This window comes from Natrix helvetica (assembly GCF_964273705.1).
Source record: "Natrix helvetica genome assembly, chromosome: Z".
NCBI lineage: Eukaryota > Metazoa > Chordata > Lepidosauria > Squamata > Natricidae > Natrix > Natrix helvetica.
Genome location: NC_138554.1, coordinates 111,052,145 through 111,077,576, shown reverse-complemented (window position 1 = coordinate 111,077,576; position 25,432 = coordinate 111,052,145). Strand labels below are relative to the sequence as shown.

Here is a 25,432-nt window from a genome sequence, read left to right as displayed (position 1 = left end):
CGTGCTTCAAATGCCAGAGTTTATTGAAACTAAAAACAGTGTACCATCCTATGTATTTTCGGTTTTAAAAATGTGGCTCTCAAAATAAATTTCAATCGTGGTTTTGGCGAGATTTGGCTCAGTTGAAAAAAAAGGTTGCCCACCACTGGGTTAGACAGAGAAGTTGAAAGATATCCCAGAAGTCAATAGTAAATCATTTCCATATTCACATGAAAATCTCATGACGTAAAACCTAACTCCAAGGATTTTATATTTTACACCAGTGTTTCTCAACCTTCCTAATGCCGCGACCCTTTAATAAAGTTCCTCATGTTGTAGTGACCCCCAACCATAAAATTATTTTCGTTGCTACCCTATAACTGTACTTTTGCTACTGTTATGAATCGTAATGTAAATATCTGATATGCGGGATATATTTTTATTGTTATAAATTGAACATAATTAAAGCATAGTGATTAATCCCAAAAACAATATGCAATTATATATTGTGAAATATGTATTTCTAATTACAAATAAATGAAATTTTGTCTTGAAGCATGGTGTAGCTTTGGTTTTTCTTGCCTAAGTGTTAAAGATTTTATTTTACTTCTACTCCCCTCTTCTTTGGGGCAGCCCCTCAGATATTGGAAGACTGCTATCATATCACCCTTAAGTCCTTCTTTTCATTCAACCAGACATGCCCAGTTCCTGCAACTGTTCTTCATGTGTTTGAGCTTCCAGTCCCCTAATCCTCTTGGTTGCTCTTCTTTGCACTTTTCCTAGACTAGAGTCTCCACATCTTTTTTATAGAGACAACCAACATCTTGCCTGCTCCTAAATTTTGGGTCTGAAAAGAACCACATCCTGGAAGCTGGACAACCTCGGCTGCTATACAATCATACACACACATACACATAGACACACAGTGGCTTTATTCCCACAGCCTCCTTAAGTAAGTTGCCTGCAGCTGCATTCACAAACTTGCTCACCCTGCCTGAATGGATCTACAACCAGGTTTGGGGTTGTTTACAGGAGTGCTCTTAACCTTGGTAGTGGTGGTAAGCTTAACCTTAATTTATTGAGCAAACATTGTGCATTGTTTATTTTTTATTTTTTTAAAGGTTTTTTATTTTCTCTTTCAAGTTCATTCACAAATATACACTCTTATAATTACCATTAATTATATCATTATCATTAATCATTTATCGTTATTTTCTTACAAATATATAGAATACAGTTTGGGTCACTTTTTTGCCACCCCATTTTATTTTGCAACAACCTTGCTCCTTCTATCTTCTCTACCTCCCTTCTCTGCCTTCTTCTTTCCTCCTCTCCTTTCTCCCTTCTTCTTCTCCTCTCTTTCTTCTCCTCCTCTCTTCTCCCTCTTCCCCTCTCTCCTACTCTTAATTCCCCTCCCTTACTTCCTCTGCTTTTCCCTTTCTTCCTTTCCTTCCTCCCTTCTTCCCCTCCTTCCTCCCCTCTCTTCTCCTCCCTCTTACCCTCTCTCCTATTCTTAAGGTGACCAACCGTCCTCCTTTAGGGAGGACAGTCCTTCTTTTGTAAGTTCTGTCCTCCCTCGAAAAGTGTCCTCCTACATGCCCTCCTTTTTGATATTTGAATGTGACTTATTTTATTAAACAGTTTTTAATGGTGTTTTTTTTACTTCATCACAAGTATATTGAACAGATATTGAATCTTGTGTTGAATTTTTATCTAAAGAAATGCTAGACATTAAAATAGACAACAATTGTCTCTTTGAAGAAATTAGAAGACTGAATGTATATTTAAATTCTGAAAAATTAATACAATGGGAAAATCAACATGTTGAAATTGATAAAAGATGGGTGGATATTTTCAGCCATTTCAAAAATGAACATATTCCATGTGAACATTTATTTATACTTGTTCAATTTACGTTGGGCTGCCCTGGAACTAATGCAGCAGTTGAAAGAGTTTTTTTCAATTGCCAATGATTTTTCGACAAGTGAGAAATCGAGATTGAATGTTGATACTCTAGCTGTAGCACTTGCTGTAAAATTCAATATGAAGGATATTTCTTGTTCAGATATTTCCAATATATTGTTAGAAGATAATACATTGACAAAAAATATTAATTCAATGGAAAAGTACTCATTTAAATAATAATTAACAGGCATATAAACATAATTACAATATAAAATGTTGCAAATGTTTTTATTATGCATATATCATATTTTAGTGTATTATTGTTGCAATGAATAAAATATTTCTTTTATTTACGATATATTTTTTCCAATTTATTTGTCCTTTTCATTGTAAAAAAGTTGGTCAACTTAGCATTTTGGACAATAGAACGTGTTTTGTCCTCCTTTTCATTGTAAAAAAGTTGGTCACCTTACTATTCTTAATTCCCCTCCCTTACTTCCTCTGCTTTTACCCATTCTTCCTTTCCCTCCTCCTTCCTCCCTTCTTCTTCCCCTCTTTCCTCCCCTCCTCCTCCTCTTCTCCTCCTTCTTACTCTCTCTCCTACTCTTACTTTCCCTCCCTTACTTCCTCTGCTTTTCCCTTTCTTCTTTCCTCATCTCCTTCCTCCCTTCTTCCCCTTCCTCCTCCCCTCCTTTCTTCTCCCTCTTACCCTCTCTCCTACTCTTAATTCCCCTCCCTTACTTCCTCTGCTTTTCCTTTTCTTCCTTTCCCTCCTCCTTCCTCCCTTCTTCTTCCCCTTTCCTCCCCCTCCTCCTCTTCTCTTCTCCTCCTTCTTACTCTCTCTCCTACACTTACTTCCCCTCCCTTATTTCCTCTGCTTTTCCCTTTCTTCCTTTCCCTCCTCTCCCTCCTCCCTTCTTCCCCTCTTTCCTCCCCTCCTCTCTTCTCCTCCCTCTTACCCACTCTTTCCTCCCCTCCTCCTCTCTTCTCCTCCCTCTTCCCCTCTCTCCTACTCTTAATTCCCCTTCCTTACTTCCTCTGCTTTACCCTTTCTTTCTTACCCTCCTCTCCTTCCTCCCTTCTTCCCCTCCTTCCTCCCCTCCTCTCTTCTCCTCCCTCTTACCCTCTCTCCTACTCTTATTTCCCCTCCCTTACTTCCTCTGCTTTTACCGATTCTTCCTTTCCCTCCTCCTTCCTCCCTTCTTCTTCCCCTCTTTCCTCCCCTCCTCCTCCTCTCTTCTCCTCCTCCTTACTCTCTCTCCTAATCTTACTTCCCCTCCCTTACTTCCTCTGCTTTACCCTTTCTTCCTTTCTCTTCTCTCCTTCCTCCCTTCCTCCCCTCCTCTCTTCTCCTCCCTCTTACCCTCTCTCCTACTCTTAATTCCCCTCCCTTACTTCCTCTGCTTTTACCTATTCTTCCTTTCCCTCCTCCTTCCTCCCTTCTTCTTCCCCCTTTCCTCCCCCTCCTCCTCTTCTCTTCTCCTCCTTCTTACTCTCTCTCCTAGTCTTACTTCCCCTCCCTTACTTCCTCTGCTTTACCCTTTCTTCCTTTCCCTCCTCTTCTTCCTCCCTTCTTCCCCTCCTTCCTTCCCTCCTCTCTTCTCCCTCTTACCCTCTCTCCTACTCTTAATTCCCCTCCCTTACTTCCTCTGCTTTTACCTATTCTTCCTTTCCCTCCTCCTTCCTCCCTTCTTCTTCCCCTTTCCTCCCCCTCCTCCTCTTCTCTTCTCCTCCTTCTTACTCTCTCTCCTAGTCTTACTTCCCCTCCCTTACTTCCTCTGCTTTACCCTTTCTTCCTTTCCCTCCTCTTCTTCCTCCCTTCTTCCCCTCTTTCCTCCCCTCCTCTCTTCTCCTCTCTCTTACCCACTCTTTCCTCCCCTCCTCCTCTCTTCTCCTCCCTCTTCCCCTCTCTCCTACTCTTAATTCCCCTTCCTTACTTCCTCTGCTTTACCCTTTCTTTCTTACCCTCCTCTCCTTCCTCCCTTCTTCCCCTCCTTCCTCCCCTCCTCTCTTCTCCTCCCTCTTACCCTCTCTCCTACTCTTAATTCCCCTCCCTTACTTCCTCTGCTTTTACCGATTCTTCCTTTCCCTCCTCCTTCCTCCCTTCTTCTTCCCCTCTTTCCTCCCCTCCTCCTCCTCTCTTCTCCTCCTCCTTACTCTCTCTCCTAGTCTTACTTCCCCTCCCTTACTTCCTCTGCTTTACCCTTTCTTCCTTTCTCTTCTCTCCTTCCTCCCTTCCTCCCCTCCTCTCTTCTCCTCCCTCTTACCCTCTCTCCTACTCTTAATTCCCCTCCCTTACTTCCTCTGCTTTTACCTATTCTTCCTTTCCCTCCTCCTTCCTCCCTTCTTCTTCCCCTCTTTCCTCCCCCTCCTCCTCTTCTCTTCTCCTCCTTCTTACTCTCTCTCCTTGTCTTACTTCCCCTCCCTTACTTCCTCTGCTTTACCCTTTCTTCCTTTCCCTCCTCTTCTTCCTCCCTTCTTCCCCTCCTTCCTTCCCTCCTCTCTTCTCCCTCTTACCCTCTCTCCTACTCTTAATTCCCCTCTCTTACTTCCTCTGCTTTACCCTTTCTTCCTTTCCCTCCTCATCTTTCCTCCTTTCCATTGTTGCCCTTGCTTATTTACTTTCTGGGTTCTCGGGGTGGCATTTCAGGAAACTCAACTTTATATTTTCATACATATCACTTTCTGTTACATTTTGCTTCTAATAATAATTCCACTTGTTTCATTTTTTAAATTGTTTACTTGCATTGCATTTTATTTTTGCTCTTTTCCTTTAGCAAGCAGGTTTTCATTGTGTGAATGGGGCCAATTCAGGCTCCTGAGCTTGGCTCTTGATGACAGGTCTGGTTGTGGATTTAGTCATAGTTAAAAGTACCTGGCAGCGGTGTGGAAAACAGCCGCACGCACGCCCCACACAATTACAGTCTGGAGCAGGACCTAAGCCCCTTCCTCCCTCACAGGAACACTTTCCCGCCATTATGAAGTCTCCAAGGCTAATTGTACAGGGTGTGCGCGTGTACCTGTTTTTTGCGACGTGCAGCTGCTGCAACGCTCTGCACAGCCGGCGGTGTCTCTGGAGCCCATCCGCAGGGGATTTCAAGGAACGTGAGGTGGAGTCTAAAGTTTAGAGTTGCGCTGGTCTCAGCAACCCCTGTGAAAGGTCGTTCGACCCCAAAAGGGGTCATGACCCACAGGTTGAGAACCACTGTTTTACACCATATGTTACAGTACTCAGTTACAGTGTACATAAATAGATTAGTGTCCATATATTAGTTTATGTATCTATAGCTGAAGCTTTTCCAGATATTTATTAAAATTACAATTTGCACTTCTAGTTCTGGGTCAATATAAATAGGATTGTACTACAGATATTTTACTAGAGCTCTGGCTATTTGTTATATATTGCTAATGTGAGGACATTAAAAAAGCCAAACGATCTAAGAAAAAAGGACATTCTTTCAAACAACAAATCCTATTCAAGGCTTACAGGTTATGAACAGTGAACCATGTTAAATAATATTGGAACAATTTGGCCTTCAATGCAATTTTCAAAGTTTATGAATTATCCAATATCGAAATGTTTTTAAAACTGCCTTCTGAAATACTTGTTCATAAATATTTTAAAATACAATCACTTATGAGCATTGATTTAATCTCACTTCTATCCATAAACATGTCATCTGTCATTCCAAGTGTCACATGTAGAATATTGTGAAATGAGTTGCAATCTGAGTCAACGAGTTGTTGAAAAGTTTTATGAGATATTACATTTCAAATGTATTAACTACAAAAGGAAAGTGAAACAAAATCAACGACAAAGATTTATTTGTTTATCATTGAATGTAAATTTGAATATACATCACCCAGATACTCTAATGTTGCCATTCCCAACTTGACTACAAGGAATTCTGGGAATTGTAGTTTCAGCATCTGGTTGGAAAACAATCTTATTCAGTCAAGGTAACAATATAAAAACAATGATCATGAATTCACTGATCGATTCATGAACCCAGGAACAGCTGGGTTTAAAGAAGTTCAGAGGAAAGAGTAGACTCATTTTTATTCACAATGTTTAGCAGATTTGCACAGTGACTTGGTAAGCTTCTGCGGCTTCTCTGTTCATTCTGAGCTTTTTGGTTTCCGCTGCGCTTGATTGTCGCAAGCCAAGTTGTATCCATGGCAACAATAGAGCGAATGTTGCATCTCGGCCCAGATGTAAAGGCAAAGGCAGTTGTAGGCCAGTCCGTCGCTTTTTATTATTTATGCTTGCAAGAAGGTAAAATCCGGCTTTGGGCCTCTGAATTGGCTCATTCTTCTGATTTTCCATAAGGAGGAATCCCAGGTCAGATGGGAGAGGCAATAAATAGGGAGCCCTAATGCCCCTTTCTCGATCTTTTGATCCTTCTGACAAGCAAAGTCAATGGGAAAGACAGATTCACTTAACAACCATGTTATTAATGGCAGTGATTCACATAGCAAATGTGGCAAGGAAGGTCATAAAATGGGGCAAATTTCACTTAACTCTCAATTAGCAACATAAATTTTGGGCTCTATTGTGGTCATAAATAGATGACTGATTAGGAAAGAGCAATATATTTTACATTTTCAGTACAGGCTTTGTGCAGACTTGATTTTTAAAAGACCAAGAAAGCTCCCAAGGTGTGATGCTGTTGGGGAGATGAGTCAGTCCTCATATGCTTTTCCATCTTGTTAGATATTTGGGTTCCAGTAATTGGAGTGGGGAGGCTACTTCTGATTCTTTCCTTGCCCTTGGATAGCATTTTGGGGTGTTGGGAGTGTTAATTCAGAAGCAAACAGGCCTGTTACAAGCTGGGAGCTTATTTCACAATCTGCTAGTATGCTGCCCTCTTGGGTCTGAGACAATTAAATATTTCTTGCCTACTCAGTTTTTCTTCGAAACATTTACAGCCTTCCAGGATCTCCCTGTAGTTGGAGATTGGTGTAAAACAGTTCCTTGTTCCTATGTTGGAGTTCTTCTCTGTCTGATGATAGAGCATAAATAGAATAGAATAGAACAGAACAGAACAGAACAGAATAGAATAACAGAGTTGGAAAGGATCTTGGAGGTCTTCCAGTCCAACCCCCTGCTTAGGCAGGAAACCCTACACCAGTACAGACAAATGGATATCCAACATCTTCTTAAAAGCTTTAAGTGTTGGAGGATTCACAACCTCTGGATGCAAGTTGTTCCATTGATTAATTGTTCTAACTGTCAGGAAATTGTTCTAATTATCAGGAAATCATCATAGTCATTCTGTAAAATATCAAGACAGAGTGAAATTATCCCCCTTAGATTTTCTTTTTTTTTACTTGAAACATCCAAACATAAAAATATTAGGATGATGTTCCTGGGATTTGCTGGAGCCACTCTTTGAGTCACCGCCTTGAGTGCACCTACCACTGCTGGCATTACTTTGACTTTACTTTCCACAACCTGTCCAGTTTCTCCAGCAGGGCCTGGTACTTTTCTAATTTCTTCTACTACTTCTCCCTGATGTTGCTGTCACTTGGCACCACTATATCTATTACCACAACTGTCTTCTGATCTTTTCTGCTACCACAATGACTGATTGGCCAGTGCCTGCCTCTCTGTCTGAATCCAGAGATCTTGTAATATCTTAACTCTCTTATTTTCCACAAACTTTAGTGGGATCTCCCATTTAAACTTAGGAGGCCAATATTCTGTGCAGATGTTCGTGTACACATTTTCAGCTACTTGGTTGTGTCATTAGGTGTGCTGTTCCTGCCTGCTTCTGAGGTTCATCCTAGATACTGACCCACTCAATCCACTGGGGATAGCCAATACTGCATTTGGAGGGAATAAAGATATCTGAAGATAGACCAATAAAGACTGAGGGTCTAGCTCGGGGTGCAAGAGCAGCTGGGAAAGAGCCCCAGGATCCAGGGCTTCCATTCGAAGAAGAAAGTTGTCTCTTTCCAGGCTGAGAGACTGAAAAGCAAAGGGGCACAGGTAGAGTTTTGTGCACTGAGTATGCACTATCTGTCCGCTATCGGGGGACAGATAGTGAGAAGTGCATATGAACATAGCATGTTATATGAGGTCAGCAGTTTGCTTTTTCTCTGAACATGTTGTGTGAACACAGCCGATTTATGGCACCAATTGTTCTGTCTTGCATCATTCATTAAAGATCTTGTCTGCTCACACAATTTGCAAGTTGCAGCATCTATCCCATGCTTATGCTATGGTAAAATTTCTTATAAAAGTTAAGGACTTCAGGGAAATCACCTGCAATGTAGGTACTAATATGACATCAACATTTTTGGCCAGGAATTCTTTATTGGAATGAAAGAAATGCATTCCATTTCCTGCAAGCAGAAAGGGATCACCCTTTTCTCTCACTGCTTCCTTTCTACAGGTTGTTTACGAGGAGGGAACAGAGACTTTCCATCCTAGAACAATGAAGACTGCAGAAGTTTGTTGCAGACACTAGAAATGATCTTTGAAGAGCTCCCTCAAAGGTTAAAGGGAGTGATCAAGTGGATCACTGAGCTTTGTTTTCTTCTCTCTTCCCCCCCCCCTGCCAAAAAAGGCCATTTAGCATTTGAGGACAATTTGTGTACTCAGTTCTCACTGGAGTATTTGAGGAACTTCTCTTTGTCTTTCCCCTCCCAATCCCCACCCCATATTTTTGTAAAAGAGACTGCCTTGAGGCATCTCAGGCCAGGATCCCTCTCTTAGTTTGAAAACCTTTATAGTCAAAGGTCCATCCTTGCTGTGGAGTAATACAATACAATACAATACAATAGTAGAGTTGGAAGGGACCTTGGAGGCCTTCTAGTCCAACCCCCTGCCTAGGCAGGAAACCCTATACCGTTTCAGACATCTTCTTAAAGACTTCCAGTGTTGGGGCATTCACAACTTCTGGAGGCAAGCTTGATTGTTCTAACTGTCAGGAAATTTCTCCTCAGTTCTAAGTTGCTTCTCTCCTTGATTAGTTTCCACCCATTGCTTCTTGTTCTACCCTCAGGCGCCTTGGAGAATAGTTTGACTCCCTCTCCCTTGTGGCAACCCCTGAGATATTGGAACACTGCTATCATGTCTCCCCTAGTCAATATATGAGAGTGTATGAGAGTGGGCCCCAGCTAGGCATCCATGCACAGCTAGGTAAGAGATTATGACATAATACAAAACATTTCCTGTGAGACATTTGTCTGTGCTATATAATGTTGCTCACCAGGGACCATGCCTAGGTTTTCGGGTCAGGCATCACTTTAGGAGCTCTGTCCTTGTTTTGGGCACTGAGGATTCTGGTAAGGAAACAACTGAGAGGATGACCCAGCATTTAAAAATAACTAAAATTTTAATTAAAGTAAACGTTAATTTATCTGATTAAGGAGATAGGAAACCTAAATATCCCTTCTCTTTCTTTTCCTTGGTTTCTCTCTCTCTCTTTCTTCCCTATGTAAATGACAGAAGTCCTCATTGAAATAAAAGTAAAAGAGGCTTGGAGGCATTGCAGCTCAACAAGATTTCAATAGATTTTTACTTACAGTATTTATTTTTCACATCAAAATCAGGGGTATTGGACCCTTTGGCGGATATCTATAGAACTCTGGTCCCCAATCCCCATCTTCAATGCAGATAAATTCTACAATTTGAATGTAGAGTGCTAGGAAGACCCCTGCTGTTCATTGATCCTAGTTCTGATAAAGCTTAGAAAAAAACTAGGGAATAGCAATAGTTGAGTTTGTTTTTTATATGAAGCCTCTCATCATAATTGAAAGCTTTATACAATTCTGATCTCATATGACTAAACAAACAAGGTACGAAAGCAACTTGTTGGGCTACCTTTACAGATTAGCACTGGGGGGGGGGGGAAGTAAAAACCTTTCCCACACACTGCATCAAAAACTTTACTTCTAAAATTGTTTTGAATTGACTTGTTTCAATGATGAAGAGGATGTAAGAGGGAAAAAGGCTTTAGGGTCTAAAGACTAATCACAGGGAATATTCATGGCCAATTGTCTGTTGAGATTCCCAATAATCTAGGCCATGCTTGTCCTAGATTTCCAAAAAAGCAACTGGACTGTCTTGTTTTTTTTTCCTCTTTGAAAACATTTCGTTTCTTATCCTGAAAAATCTTCTAGGTGGGGAAGCAAAAAAAAAAAAAAAGACTAGCAAGTCCAGCTGCCTTTTGAAAAAAGCTCCTTTGGGACATGCATGGGCAAACATATAGATCATTATAGATAATTCAGGAGGTGGTGTAGTGGTGTAGTGGTTAAAGTGCAGTACTGCAGTACTGCAGGCTATTTCTGCTGCCTGCCGGCTGCCTGCAATTTGGCAGTTCAAATCTCACCAACCAGGCTCAAGGTTGACTCAGTCTTCCAACCTTCCAAGGTGGGTAAAATGAGGACCTAGAAGATTGTTGGGAGCAATATGCTGACTCTGTACACTGCTTAGAGAGGGCTGTAAAGCACTGTAAAGCGATATATAAGTCTAAGTGCTGTTGCTATCCACAGTTGTATTATCTATGTAGTGAAGAAAATCAATTAGCGTTTTCAACTGAGAAGAGCTGTTACTTTTTTTTTTCTCAGTTTCAGGTGAAATAATTGAGCTTTTCTAGCATTTGAATCCAGTGGAATTCAGTATGGTTTAAATATGCTTTTGTTACAATGGAAAATATAGATTATGGCTTCCACAGACAATTTATCTGATGGAATTAACAGGGGAAACAAACCCCTGGGGTGAATGTGACTCTCCCATCAAAAATTATCTATGTCAATTATAGGATATTGAAAAGTAGCTTAAGTCTCCTGGCATCCTATCAGTTGGAAAACAAATATCAAACAATTAGTTTTTTTAAAAGGGAAAATAAAAACTCCTTTATAGAATGAACAACCTGGTCATATCCAGAAACTGCACTGTCTCCCTTGGTTATTAAGTGAGACACATGGGAATTTCTTGTTTTAAATAGCTTAGAGCCTGGCTATCTATGTGTTTCTGCAGATATTGAAACCTGCAGGAGGAATGAAGGTTTCCTGGTTTTTGAGTCAGCTCTATTAGGCAAATGGAAGATTTCCTGCATCACTCCCAGACTACCACTCTCTATCTTTAGAAAATACATGAAAGCACCTATTTCATATATACATATTTTTTCATTGTTGTGGCTATTTCTCTAGTTCCTTTAGGACATTATTTGGCAATTGCAACAGTTTTCCTAAAGGATCATTCAGATTAGAGCAACTAGAAAGCAAATACATTTGAAATACCATACTATATGCTATTCTGGATAGTCTCTCAATCATATTCTGATTTTAAAAAAAACACTTGTTAATGTTGTTCTCACCTATTAATTTTTCTTCTAGTTGCCAATTGTCACAACTGTGTGATGGAGAGCGAGTTTAAGAGGAGAATGAGAAATTTCATGAAGCGTCACCAAGATGCGGTATGACAAGTCATTTTGTTTGTGGGCCACACTAAATGCTATTGTCAGAAAGTATGGTGGCTTGTATAGAAATAAGACATATATGGATGTATGGATAAATAGGTGGATGCATAAATGAATGGACAGAGAGACAGATAGATTGATAGCAGATGATTGATAAAACCTTGGCAAGAAAGCTTCAGGGATTTCCAGAATCAAACAGAACTGGGCTGAATCTTTATGGGAAGTTGGGCAGCTGTATGAATTGAATCAATGGAACAATGCATTTGCAGCCCTATGTCATTGTAAACATTGATTTAACACATTTAATAGGCCAGAGCTGCAAGTGGAGAGTTTACTTGACTACAGAATGAGTACTATTCATCTTTTCTGCACTGTCCACTTAAAATGAAAAGGTAAAATAATCCCTCATTTTGGGGAGCACTCCAAGATAATCCAATGCTGATTAAAATATAAATTGAGATGGGAGAGAAAAATCAATCTATGCCTTGAAATATTTTAAAACATGCAGAGTTATATACACACAGAGAAAGAATAATACAGGTAGTCCTTGACTTATGACCACAATTGAGCCTAAAATCTCTGTTGTTAAGTGAGACATTTGTTAGTTGAGTTTTTCCGCATTTTATGAATTTTCTTGCCACAGTTGTTAAGCAAATCACTGCAACTGATAAGTTAGTAATTCGGTTGTTAAGTGGATGTGTCTTTCCCACTGACTTTGCTTGTCAAAAGTTTACGAAAGTTGATTACATGACCTTTGGATGCAACATTGGTATGAGTCAGTTGCCAAGCATCTGAATTTTGATCATGGAGATGCTGCATAGATTGTAACTGAAAAATGGTCATGTCCCTTTTTTCAGTGCTGTTGTAACTTTTAGGTAAATGAATTGTTGTAATCTAGGACTACCAGTAATTCAAGAACTCATCCACATTTTCCTGTTGGAGGCTATACTACCATGATGGCAAACGTATGGCACATGTGCCAGAAGTGACACACAGAGCCATCTCTCTGGGCACATGAGCTGTCGCCCATTGATCTTCTGGGTTCTGGCGTATCGGCCAGCTGGTCTTCAGGGGTGTGCATGCCAAAAACCGGAAAAGCAGCCGCCCAGTACAAATGCGAGCATCAGGAAGATGATCTTCTGGTTTCTGGCGTGTGCATGCTTGCCAGCCACCTGGTCTTCATGCCGCATGCATGCTAGAAACTGGAAGACCAGGTGGCCAATGCACACGTGCATGCCAGAAACCGAAAGATCATCTTCCCGGCATGCACATGCGCACCGGATGGCTCTTCCAGTTTCCGGAACACACGCATGCACCAGGGACGTGCGGTCAGGGGAGGCAGGGGAGGCAGAGCCTCACCGCTCTCATCATGAAAATAAAAAAAAGGGGGGGAAAGGGAAAAGGCGCTGAGGAGCCTTCTGCACACATGGTCCGGGAATGGGACCACGTGTGCAGGAGGCTCCTCTAGCCTCAGCCTCCCTCCTACACACATGGTCCCATTCCCCGCCTTCCTGAGTCCACATGAAGGGGACCGCAGCGTGAGCCGCGGTCCCCTTTATGTTGACTCAGAAGTCAGGAAGGAGGGGAATGGGACCACGTGTGCAGGAGGCTGAGGCAGCTTCAGCCTCCTGCACATGTGGTCCCATTCCCCGCCTTCCTGAGTCAACATGAAGGGGACTGCGGCTCGCACTGATGACGTCACCAGCCTCACCAGCCATAAACCTCACCGCACGTCACTGGCATGCACACTCCCTTTTCAGCACTTGGTCCTGAAAAGGTTGCCAACACTTCTATAGTCGAAGTGCCTTCTTCTGCTCCATTCCTCTTTAGTCAAGATTGTATCCCCTTTAATCCTTTTGTATTTCAGGAAAGTTATTTATTTATAAAGAATATGGTGAAAATCAGAGTGATAGTCCAACGTTAGATATTCCATTGAAGTATGGAAGTTTCATCCAAACTTGCTGGAGGGAAAAAGTATCAGTATATTCTGGGAAATATATTGGCAGGAATTATGGGAATTGGGTAGATTCACCTCAGTTTCAGTGCATGAACAGCAGTGAAAAATTATACACTTAACTCCAATTAGGTTGGCATAGGTATATCAGAATTATTCTTGGAACTGTTGGACAGGTTATCAAAACAAGGGTGTTTCTTTTACTTGTGGTGGTCATGTGACAAAACAATATGCTTTGGGTGTAAAATGCTTGAGGAGATAAGTAGCAAGACTAAAAAAAAATTCAGTGCTCTCCAGACTTAGGTTTGCTTCACTGAATTAAATGACTAAATCTCAAGCTTAAAAATAAAGGACTCATTGACTTAACTAACAGCTGAACTAGTAATTAGTCAATGGAACAATTGAGGAATGGATTAATATATCTTCTCTGATTGCTACCTCAGGAAAAATATTTTAAAAATAAAAGTGAAATCAGAGGCAAGAGACATAATTCTATAAAATTTGGGTGTATTTTACAGTTCATTGCTAGAGAAATGATAAAACCCATCTAAATTTCATAAAGTTTTGACCATAATATGAAGATATTTTGGATATAAGATAAATGTGTACATAATTCATATTGTTAGCTAAATGTAGTTTAAATAAAAAACTAGATCAAGATAAATTTAATAATAAGTATTAAAGTCCAAATTGGAGCTTGTTGAACTTCATTACATTTTAATATTGCAAATGAATTCAGCAAGAATAAGATTTCTTCCTGTGATTGTGGGAGAAAACCCCTGTAATGGAAAACAATAATTATTTAAGGAGTAAGGGTGCAGAATTTAGATACCAGAATTTTGGTATCAACTAACTGGCACATAAGATTTGAAAATGGAGAAACAATGGTTAACCCCACCTCACTCCCATTGTTTGAAAATTTAGTGTCTTTAATTGCTGATAATAAGTTTGTCTTTTTAAAACAGCAGGAAGACCTAACTACAGGTTCATCAACAACAACATTAATAGAAGCAAGGAGACGTATCGAGGTATATCATATTAGTCCTTTTGATTAGATTATTTCTTTGCAGATCAAAATAGTGCCCAACTTTAAGGCGTTAAAATGGAAAGCATACTTTTTAAAAAAATGTGTAGTGCCCTTTAATCTTATTTTTGTCACTGGTCACTTGGGTAAGGTGACCAGATTTTAGCATTGGTAAAGCGGGACACCATTGACCGGGGGGAGGAGGTTTCTTGATTAAAAATTTGGTCTATATGGAGCAACAAAAATTTTCATAGAACGCAAAAATAGTATTGTAATATTTTTTTAAAAAAACAATTAACCAGTGGAACGATTTGCCACCAGAAGTTGTAAATGCTCCAAGACTGGACGTTTTTAAGAAGAGATTGGACAACAATTTGTCTTAAGTGGTGTGGGGTTTCCTGTCTGAGCAGGGGTTCGACTAGAAGACCTCCAAGGTCCAATGTTCCCTTTAATTTTTTTTCGGAGCAGAAAAGTATAGTGTTTGAGCGGCACATTTTCATGCCTGAGCACCTGAATTTTTTTCACAGATGTCACCTAAGACAACAACGAAATCAGTATTATTTGAAACTCAAAGTTATGTTTATTCAAGGTGCCCACTTAATTAAAAGTGTTACATAATATCAGTATCACTTAACAACGCTCCTGTTTAGCAACCAAAATGTTGGTTCAGAAACTCTGCCATTTGAAGCACGCAAGTCTTAAAGCTGTCAAGTTACAAGACCTTTGAATCCCTAACCCTTTAGAAAAAAAAACCCAGGGGTGTTCAAACTTGACAGCTTTTAAGACTTGTGGACTTCAACTCCCAGAATTCCTCAAGTCATGTGGCTCTTTTGCGTCAGTGCCACTCTGGCTACCTCCTTCCGGACCTGGCAGCTGCGGCGAAGTCATCAGCCTGGATCTGCTCCATCTTTGTTTTTTTCACTGAGGGCAGGGCTGCTGCTGAAGATGCCAATGAGCCCCTGCCGCCACCAGAATAACTGCTGCCGCCTCCTCCTCCAACAGCACCACTGCATTTGCTGCCCGCCGCTGCGGCTGAGGTGAAGCCGCCAAAGCTCCCGCCGGCGCCCCCGCCCTTAGCAGCAGTGGTGGTGCCTTCCCCTCTGCTTGGAGCACCTGAGCTGGGCCCCACATTATCCCTGCCGCCTCCTCCGCCGCCACCGTGCTTTTGAGGAGCCATGAAGCCTTATTTTTCCTGCTCCTGCCCCCTCTGCCGCCTTCCTACTGGCTCCCACGATGGCGCCGCCGTTGGGTTCCTCCTCGCCACCTCACCTTTGCCAGGGCTCCGGTGCCCTTTTCCCCTCCCGTGGTCGGTTCGCACCTGCCGTACAGCTCCCACTCCGCAGGGGAAAAAAAGGCCTCATGGCTCCTCAAAAGCACGGCGGCAGAGGAGGAGGCGGCAGGGGTAATGTGGGACCCAGTTCAGGTGCTCCGAGCAGAGGGGGAGGCACCGCTGCTGCTGCCATGGGCGGGGGTACCGGTGGGACCTTTGGCAGCTTCACCTCAGCCACAATGCCGGGTGGCAAATCCAGCAGTGCTGTTGGAGGAGGAGGAGGCTGCGGCAGTTATTCCGGTGGCGGTGGGGGCTTTGGCGGCTTCACCTCAAAGTACATAAACTACCGTCAGTTGCCCCGTGCTCATCAAAGCAAGTCTGTGGAGGTCGCGAGCGGCCAGTTCTAGCCGCCTGCAAAGGACTTCCCCGTGCTTGCTTTGCTGAATATGGGGCGACTGACGGTAGTTTGAGTGGCGCAGCCAGCCTCTAGGAGGTCCTAGGAGACCAGCTGTGCCGCGTAAGCTCCTGCCGCCATCCCCACCCCCACGCCCTTGCTAACCCTAACCTAAGGTGACCAGACGTCCCGCTTTTGGTGCATTCTTTCAAAAAACCGGGACTTTTTAAAAACGTCACAGGATGCGGGACAAATTGTTAAAAATCGGGACTGTCCCACCAAAAGCGGGACGTCTGGTCACCTTACACTTGGGGCATGTATCTGTTGGGCATCCTCTTTTGTACAGGCATCTATCGCTGCCTCTCTAGAGAAAACCAATTATTAAACCAGTGTGAGCCTTATTCAAGTATATGGAGTTTTTCAGGTTTACTGACAGTTATTACACAAATCCTGTCATATTTCTGTATCTTTTTTCCAATTTGCCTGAAGCTGACACTTTCTGTTATTGTAACGGGCAATGCCAATACTCACTGTCTGTGACTATGCAGATGCTTTCCCCCTCTTTATCTATTGTGTACTGCAGTAACTGTTAGGCAGCCATTAGTTTTGCCTCTTGTGCATTACAATAATTTAGTAAAACAGCTCGTAATTTTAAGCTTGTGATAGAAACAGCTATCCAAGAGGTCTGTCGTATCCGTTCCTCCCATCATGATGCCCCTTTAATAAACCAATCTTCCTGATCTGGGGATAAAGAAGTTAAAGGAGACAAGATTCTGCGTGGTCCAAAACCTACTGTATGTTCTGTTCAAGAATAGAAGCATAAAACATCAGGCTTGAATAAATGGTCTGAAATCTCATCTGTTTTCAAAGTGGTTAGGGGGCTACTAAAGAGCTTTATTTGTTTATTTGGAATACCTTCATTTTCTAAGTTGCTAAAATGGGGAAGTTGCTAAAATGGGGAGGTCTATGATCCCCATTTCAAAAGTCTTTGGAAATGGATATTGTTTCTTGGGGTTACAGTGGACCTGGTGATCTTTGCCTGTGTGCTAACATGTATGTTCCCTCCCTCTGGAACTGAAGCCTCCCAGTCAGAGGTCTGTTTGCTTTCTGCCTAAAAGAAAAAAAAAATTAAATAACAGAAAATTCAATTCCATGTCTAACAAACGCCACTTTGGACCTTTGTTGTTTCTCAACAGGGGTTCTGTAACATAGCAAGAAATGAACTGTGGTATTTAGGGACAGTTTGCAGACAATGGACTCAGGAAGAACAAGCTCCTGTGTAACATTAATCTTATTCAGATTTAGGGACATTTATGGAAGATAGCAACACCACCCCCTATATGGTTTTCACGGTCAGACTGGGAAACATGATAGTCACTTACTGTGATAATGGAATCTGGAAAGGATACATTCAGCCACGTCTTGCAGACAAAAATAAGGTCAAATAGGGCCGTATTTAGTAGCAGTAAAAATTCAGGAATTTTGTTTGTGAGGCTTCTTGCGTTAAGTAGCTTTTATTTAAGGTTTGTAGGGGTGGATCTGGAGAAAGTTGGGGGCATGTATGCCTAGTTTTGGTTGTTGGGGGGAAGGTTGTTTGGACATGGGCCGTTGGTTTCGTGTTTGATACAGTGAGCGCGATAGTCAATGTATAGGTCAGTCTCTCCTTGGTCCTGGCATCTTTTGAGCTCTGAGCGAAGCTCACAGGTGTGGGCACATTGTAGTATGGACAGGTTGGGCTGTGAACAAAGTTTCTTATAGTTTGTGCAGCTTTTGGCAAGTGAGTTTATTGTGGAAATGAATTTGAGTTTTCTGGTTTTGCTATTGCAAACAAAGCGTCGGGCCACCGAACCTGTTCTTGAACTCAGGGCCATCACAGGAAACGTTGATGATTTCATCAGGAGAGATGGATGATGCCTGGGAATTGTTGATGATGTCACGAACCTCTGTGATATCATCGGATTCATTGGTGTCCTCTATTCTGAACAATATAGTGTTGGGGTGCTTCTGTTCGTGTTCAATCGTGTTTTTGTCGAAGATGAAGATGTTACTTGTAGGGTTTGTGGTTCCTTGTGTTTGTGGTTCTTGGGTTGGGGTAGGATTTCAGGATTTTGGAGCTCCACTTTTTTTTTTTTTTTTTTTTTGAGGGATGCTAATCACGCTTCTATGGTGGTGACCCATTCAAGTAGAACAATAAATTTGTCCAGTCTGGGCTTGCATGATGGGCAGAATAGTGGAAACGCAAACTGGGAGGTTTTAAGTGAAGCTGATTGTAGAAACTGGGCTACACCTTTCATTAACCCCAACCACGTCTGGTGAGCATACATGTCACATAGGAAGTACTTCATGGTACTCTCATCCTCATTGAATGCTTTTGTACAGATGAAGCAGACATAGGAGTCATATGCTCAACAGTAGCAGTCTCCTTCTTTTTGGGTGGGATTGGATTTGGATTACTCATCTCCCCCCTCCACTTTCTTTACTTTACTCTCCAACACTTCCAACAGCTTTCCTCTCTTCCATAATGGGAAAAGCTAATGGATAATTTGCATCCACTTACCCAATTCTGGATCACTCAGGGTACTGTAACCCACCCAGCACTCCTTCTACAGACTGATTGTTTTAATGGTACTGCATGATGTCACCCAACATTCTCTTTCAAAAGTTTAGTTCACAGCAATACAGTTCATCATATATTCTTCCTTTTCCACCCCAGAAGGAATTTTTTGTCCCTAATGTCCATCTACAGCAGTCAATTAGGAGTTGCTCATGGCTGCACGTATATTGACATGCATGGATGTAAATGATGCACACATATCAGAGTCTAGACTAACTTCTTCTATGCTGACATCACATAGAAGTGTAATTGTTTTCATAACTATGAAATATTTCTCCTTTAAGAAATACTTCTTAATGAAGGAAGAATGTCAAGCAAAACAAACCTTACAGTTCATGTTAATATTTTCATTGGTTTTATGGTTGCTTGCCACTCTTTGGTTTAAAAGGCATGGCTTTGCAAACTGAATCAATCACTCACTCAATCAGTCAATTTTAATAGTGTGCCCATTTCAGCTTGAACAAATTTACCTAAGACTTTTAATTTACAGACTCCATTGAATTGATCTCATTACAATTCTGGTTGGTTATTCGTGATGCCACCTTACTACCCACCAATAAAATGCCAGAGTAAATAAATCTGTTATGATAAATCTGATATGTCTTTGTGTATGGGTGTATGATAACAATGACATCAACAATGATAATGAAATGGTTTAGAGATGCAGAATCTACTTACAAAATGTGAACTTTCCAGAATGCTTAATAGCATATTTTATTAATATTTATTACTGTAATTGCTTTTAAGCTACATACTTCGAGATCACACAACTATCAGTTTTCCAGACATCAGGAAGATATTACAACACGTGTGATCCAGCAAGAAGTAGCATGCCGTGATTCCTGCTTAACCAAATATCTCCACCAGGTAAGCAATCTATTATGTTAGGAATCTTTTGACTATAAATAACTGAGAAATGCAGAGATATTTCATATAGGATTGATTAGTTTTAAGAAAAAAAATAACATTTCACTTTTGGAGAGCGTGTTCTGTTACCACTGTTTCCTGCAAAAAGTGGCCTTTGCAAAGAGCAGATGGCCTCACACAGACACATATTGAAATGTTCAGCTCTTTCCAAAAAGCATTTTGGAGACAGAAGGAAGCTTCGAATGACTACAAATCCCAAAACTGAAAATCAGTGGGGCAGCACTCTGCTTTCTAATTTTGTTCCATTTTCCATGGAACTGTAACGGATCATGTCTCAACTCAGGAACACAGTGATTGTAACTAATCCACATATTTAATTGACCTTGAATCAGTGGTGGGTTTCAAATTTTTTTAGAACCCCTTCTGTAGGTGTGTCCTGCTTTGTGGGAGTGGCTTGCCAGCCATGTGACTGGGTGGGCATGGCCAACTTATAAAATGTGGTGAAACTCACTTAACAATGCTCTTGCTTAGCAACCAAAATGTTGGCTCAGAAACTCTGGCATTTGAAGCACACAAGTCTTAAAGCTGTCAACTTACAAGACCTTTGCACCCGTAACCCTTTAGAAAAAAAACCCGAAGGGTGTTCAAACTTGACAGCTTTAAGACTTGTGGACTTCAACTCCTAGAATTCCTCCTCCAGTCATGTTGGTTCAGGAACTCTGACATTGAAGTGTGCAAGTCTCAAAGCTGTCAGGTTACAAGACCCTTGCACCCCTAACCCTTTAGAAAAAAACCCAGAGGTGTTCAAACTTGACAGCTTTAAGACTTGTGGACTTCAACTCCCAGAATTCCTCCTTTCGCTCTTCATCTTGATGATGTACGGACAGGCGGGGGGAGGGAGCTGGAACAGGTTCTAAATGGCACTGTAGATTTGTGGAACCTTTTCTATAGAAGAGCTTAGAACTGGCAGGAACCCACCCCTGCCTTGAATCTGTATAGGAGATCTGCTCCTATTATTTCTAGGATTGAAACTTGTTACAACAAAATAAGATGAAATTGCTGGCTTGACCACATATATGGTTAATAATCCTTTCTGGTGTTTGAGTAATATATATGGAATCACACTCCAGTTTAATCATGGATTTATTGTATGGCGATAAACAGGCTGTTTTCATGGTTAATAACAATTTCATGTTGTTAATGTGATGCAAATAGTGCAACCTGGGATCGTGATAATGAGAGAAGGCAAAGTCCCTTCCCCTTCCCACCCAAACCATTCACCTTCACTAACTTATCTGAACTCTAAGCAATAAAACAAAAGACCCCTAAAACATTTTTGCCCATGTTGACCTTTGGACTGAAACTGACTAAGTAGTTGCTTGTTAGGAAATTGGCAGATATCAACAATTGAATCAAAATTGATAAAAAAATCTTCTCAAGATGTAGAAAATTTCAGACTTGGACCCATCATTCAAGATCAAGATCTAGGCACACAAAGATCCCTCCCCCCGCCTGTCCGTACATCATCAAGATGAAGACAACCCCACAGGGCAAGAATACTGTATTTCCTCCACACCAGATTTAGCTCAAGCCCCTCCCCATCTCACAATAGATGATGATAGACAAACAGATATAGATCCATGATGAAATCCATATAAATCCATGATGAAATCCATATAGATCCATAGATGAAAACATATAACTGATAAATGAATGCCTTCTTAGGTACATTATTAACAATGTAGATTGATGTGAGAAAAATATCCCAGATATATTATCTACATATCAAAAAACGGTCAAGGAGACTATAGTTAACAAAAAGCATCTATTTTATTTTATGTCACTTGCACAAGTGGATTCCCAAGCAAATGAGAATAACTACAAGGTACATAGGTGTGCCTTAAATACACAAAATGACGTATCAAAATGCGTCATAACTTGGATACAAGTTATAGTTGCGTGCAACAAAAAATATAGTTGCGTGCAACAAAAAACAATGTGAGAAGTACATGGAAATTCCCCAAATGTAACATACATGTTCAGAAGCCCTCACTTTCCCAGAACTAAACAATAAGATCATTACCAGCTTCCTGCAAAACATGTCCTGTTACTCCCTGTTACAAAGGGAGGGATCAGGCTATTTTCTGATCAGGTCACTATAACTTTCTGATTATGCTCCAATCTGTGATTTTCCAGAAAAGCTTACTTGCTGGTAAGATATTCAAGATGGAGACTACCAGTTTCCTCAAATAACCTCACCTAATTTACCCAAATAATTCAGGGTCCTAGTCTTATTCTCTCAATTCACCCTCTCTCCGCTAAGGACAGTTATTTGGGTAACTTCAGGTGAATTAATTATCACTCTCTTGCATCATAATTCTGGCCTCCCTTCTGCTTAATTCCTTCTTTCAGCACTTAGATCCTCTGAAGCAAATCAAGCAGCACTGGCTACATTTGATACACTTTAAGCATAAAGAAACACATCTTATGCAGACACAAATAACTAAGCATAACACAATGATTGCTATGATTCCCACAAAGGCTTCCTTCAGCCAAGAGAAGTCTGGCAACCAGGAAGTCAAATGATTCCAAACATTCCCAAAAGCAAAGCTTTCAGTGACATGTGTTCAATGTGTAGTTATATTGTGCAAAGTATCCGGCTTAGCTGAATTTAGCTGTTTCAAGGAATTGAAACAACCTCCAACTTTGACACAACAAAGTTTCTCAAAGTCCTGATCAATTGTCAATCTGTTCTTTCTGGCCACACACCCATCTCATCAGCTAAAGCAGCTATCTCTGATGAAGTTTCATTGATGCACTCTCAGCCAAGGCACAAGCATGATGGCCAAGCATAAGCATGTATCTCTTCCCCCTATACCACATTTCTGGTAATATTCACTGGTGTTATAGACCATCTTGCAGGATGTGCACCTTGATATATAATAACATGTGGCTCCTGTGCCCTTACAGGTGGTTCCACATGGTCATATTCCACCATCATGTGCATGAACTAGATGTTCATGTTCATGAGTTCCATCTACAGGTTCTGTACCTGCTGTGATATCATCCATATTATGTGCATCATGTGTATGTGTATGATGTATAGGCGGAGGCATTATCTTCTTAGGTAATACTTTATGCTTATGATAAAGACTTTGATTCATCATCTCATAATAAGAAGCAGTTTATCATTGAAATGAGTTACTACCATGTGAGTAGACAAGCGTCCAATAGTGTATGGACCTCCTATGGCATGCGAAGATAAGCATGTATACGCATGCAAGCCACAGAACTAAAATCATCCCTGGGTAACTATAACCCTAGCCCTGCATCCTCTAGTCCTTCCATTTCAGTGCAAGCAAAAACATGATCAGTGGGCACTTGCACATAAATGATTTTTCCTGCCTTTCTTCAGGAGGCGTGTAATGTACACAATCATAGACAGACAGTACTATTTTCAGCTCTATCACCAGTTTTTTTTCTGATGAGTCCACTTATTGGGCTTGTGTGGACTCCCAAAAATAGTGATAATATGTGAGAGACAGTGACGTGCGGTGAGGTTTATGGCTGGTGAGACAGCAATTTTTTTAGACTTGTGGACGTCAACTTCCAGGCATGCTCAGTTCTGATTTAAAGCGACAGCATTTGTTTTCCTTCTTTCTTTCTTTTCTCCCTTCCCTTCCTTCCTCCCTTGCTCCCTCCCTCCCCCTCTCAAACACACACACACACACACACACACACACACAAGTTGGTTTGTAGTGTTTAATTCCATGTAGCTGATTTACAGTGCAAAGGAGGAGTTATTTTTGCCCTGCCCAATCAGCTTTTCTCTTGCATTTTCTTTGATAAAAGGGACGGAAAGATGGTCTTTGAATGAGAGAATCCGTTTTAGTCAGAACGTTCAAATGTAATAAAATGACCTTCCTGTCTCGATCTGTTTCATTGGAAAAGATGCCCGCCTGAGAAAAGAGCCTTTCACGTCTCTGAAAGCCAGTCCGGGTAAGATCCCTCCAGGATGGGCGCAAGTTCGGCTTCCAGAGCGGGCAGTGCGGGCACCGGTGGGCTCCTCCGGGCTCCTGCCTTCCCAAAGCGCGTCCCTGTTTTTGCAGAAAGCAAAAGAACGGAGAAGAAACGGGGAAGCTTTGGGTGTGAAATGAGGCCACGTTCACCAGCAAAGGGCAAAACTCTCTTCCACGGTCTCAATTCACACCTGAACCTTCCCCGTTTCTTCTCCGTTCTTTTGCTTTCCGCAAAAACAGGGATGCGCTTTGGGAAGGCAGGAGGCCGGAGGAGCCCACCGGCGCCCGCACCACCCACTCTGGAAGCCCAACTGCCGGCCGGGACTCCCCAGCTCATCTGCTTCCTGGGCTGGCAGCACCTGCCATACGGGGCGACAGGAGCTGTGAGGGAGCGCCGTGCTCGGCAGAAGGGTTCCCGGGGCTCTGAGCATCCACCTGCCACCACCCACCTTTCGCTCCACAGAGAAGAGCCAAGCGGCGCCGGCCCAGCTCCCCTGACCCTCCAGTCGGGGTCAACCAAGACCGGTCCAGGAGAGGCCAGCCACCCCGTGAAGAATCCTGCCTGGCATCCCTGCTGCCCTCCGCCCTGGGATTCGGCCATGGCACCGCCCGCCAGAGCTATGCGGCATCTGGGGAACGCTTGTCAGGAGAACACCCGAAAGAACAAAGGGAACCTCTGCTGCCGCCCGGGCAACCTGGCCAGCCTCTCTCGCAGCAGCTCTCCGGCACCGAGCCTGGGAGTCCCTGGAGGAGCTTGCAGGGGCTGCAAGCACCGCAGGCTGGACTGGAGCCGGAGGTGATGCCCCTCCAACCGGGTAAAGCGGGCTTCCCTCCCTGCCTCTCCTACCCCCTTCCCTCTCTTACTTCAGCAAACTCTCTCTCAAACAAACAAACAAACACACACACACACACACACACACACACACACACAAAGCTTCTCTGAAGAAGCCCCACCCAAATGAGCGCCCTCTACTATGAGGCAGGAGAACTGGGTGCCTCCCCTACATCAGGAATTTTTAGGCTTTTAACCCTTGCTTAACTTAAGGATTAAAAGCCTAAAAATTCCTGACGTAGGGGAGGCACCCAGTTCTCCTGCCTCATAGTAGAGGGCTCTTTTTTAGAGGCTTTTTAAAACAGTTAGGCAGTCATCCATGGTGAGGCAGCAACTAGCTCAGTCTGACCTCAGCTCTCGCCTTTTTCCTTTTACATTTTTTTTCTTTTCATGATGACAGTGGTGAGGCTGTGCCTCCCCTGCCTCACCTGACTGCACGTCACTGGTGAGAGAGTATAATTAGTAGGTTCTATGGTGATTTCCAGGCACTGGTACTTCCCCAAAGCATGTTATCATTCTATCAGAGACTGTAGTCTCTCCTTTTTACACAAAAAGATGAGTCATTCAAAGTTATTTGCATTAAATCCAAAAAGACATTTCCCTCTCTCTTGTTCGGTTCAAGCGCTATTGGTGCAAGACTTCCAGGCTTTAGAGGTCCAGCCACATTTCTCTTTTGCCTCATTTGTAACAGACCCATACAGGAAGGAATTTTAACATATCCAATTGCACATCTCCCCTTCCACACATAAGGCAAACCTGTTATGCCTAGACCTCCACACAAAAACATAAACTTCGATTCCAGAATAAGAGAAAAATAAGGCTTCCTCAATGATTTTAAATCTTCTATATGAAGGGGTATAATTTCCATACAGCTCCGTGCATTGCTCATATATGATTTCCATCTTTTAGGATAGCTCAGCATGTCTTGTAACAATGCCATAGGTTGCACCTTAGCATACCTTCCACAAAGGTCGATCTGATGCAAATGTCATCATCATCAGTGGTTTCAATGCGTGATAACCGTGTCTACAATTGTGAATATATATTATCAGGCTCAGAATAGAAGCATAACTGCAGCCATGTAAGGGGAAAACTAAGTAACACCCATAAAGACTCCATCCCTATCTGATAAACATCCAACAA

At 42.0% G+C, this 25,432-nt stretch overlaps 1 protein-coding gene across 3 annotated transcripts in view; it reads left to right on the top strand.

The window, feature by feature from the left end:
* The window catches only part of LOC309382052 (uncharacterized protein), a 45,702-nt gene that overhangs the window by 6,886 nt on the left and 13,384 nt on the right, over positions 1 to 25,432 (top strand). For 2 of the 3 annotated variants that reach the window (XM_081933505.1, XM_081933507.1), the window contains exons 2-4: positions 11,233 to 11,312; positions 14,235 to 14,297; positions 19,319 to 19,438. In XM_081933505.1, coding sequence (XP_081789631.1) covers positions 11,256 to 11,312; positions 14,235 to 14,297; positions 19,319 to 19,438 — 240 coding nt within the window. In that variant the 5' untranslated portion in view covers positions 11,233 to 11,255. The remainder of the gene's footprint in view (positions 1 to 11,232; positions 11,313 to 14,234; positions 14,298 to 19,318; positions 19,439 to 25,432) is intronic. The other variant, XM_081933506.1, reaches the window with a different exon arrangement.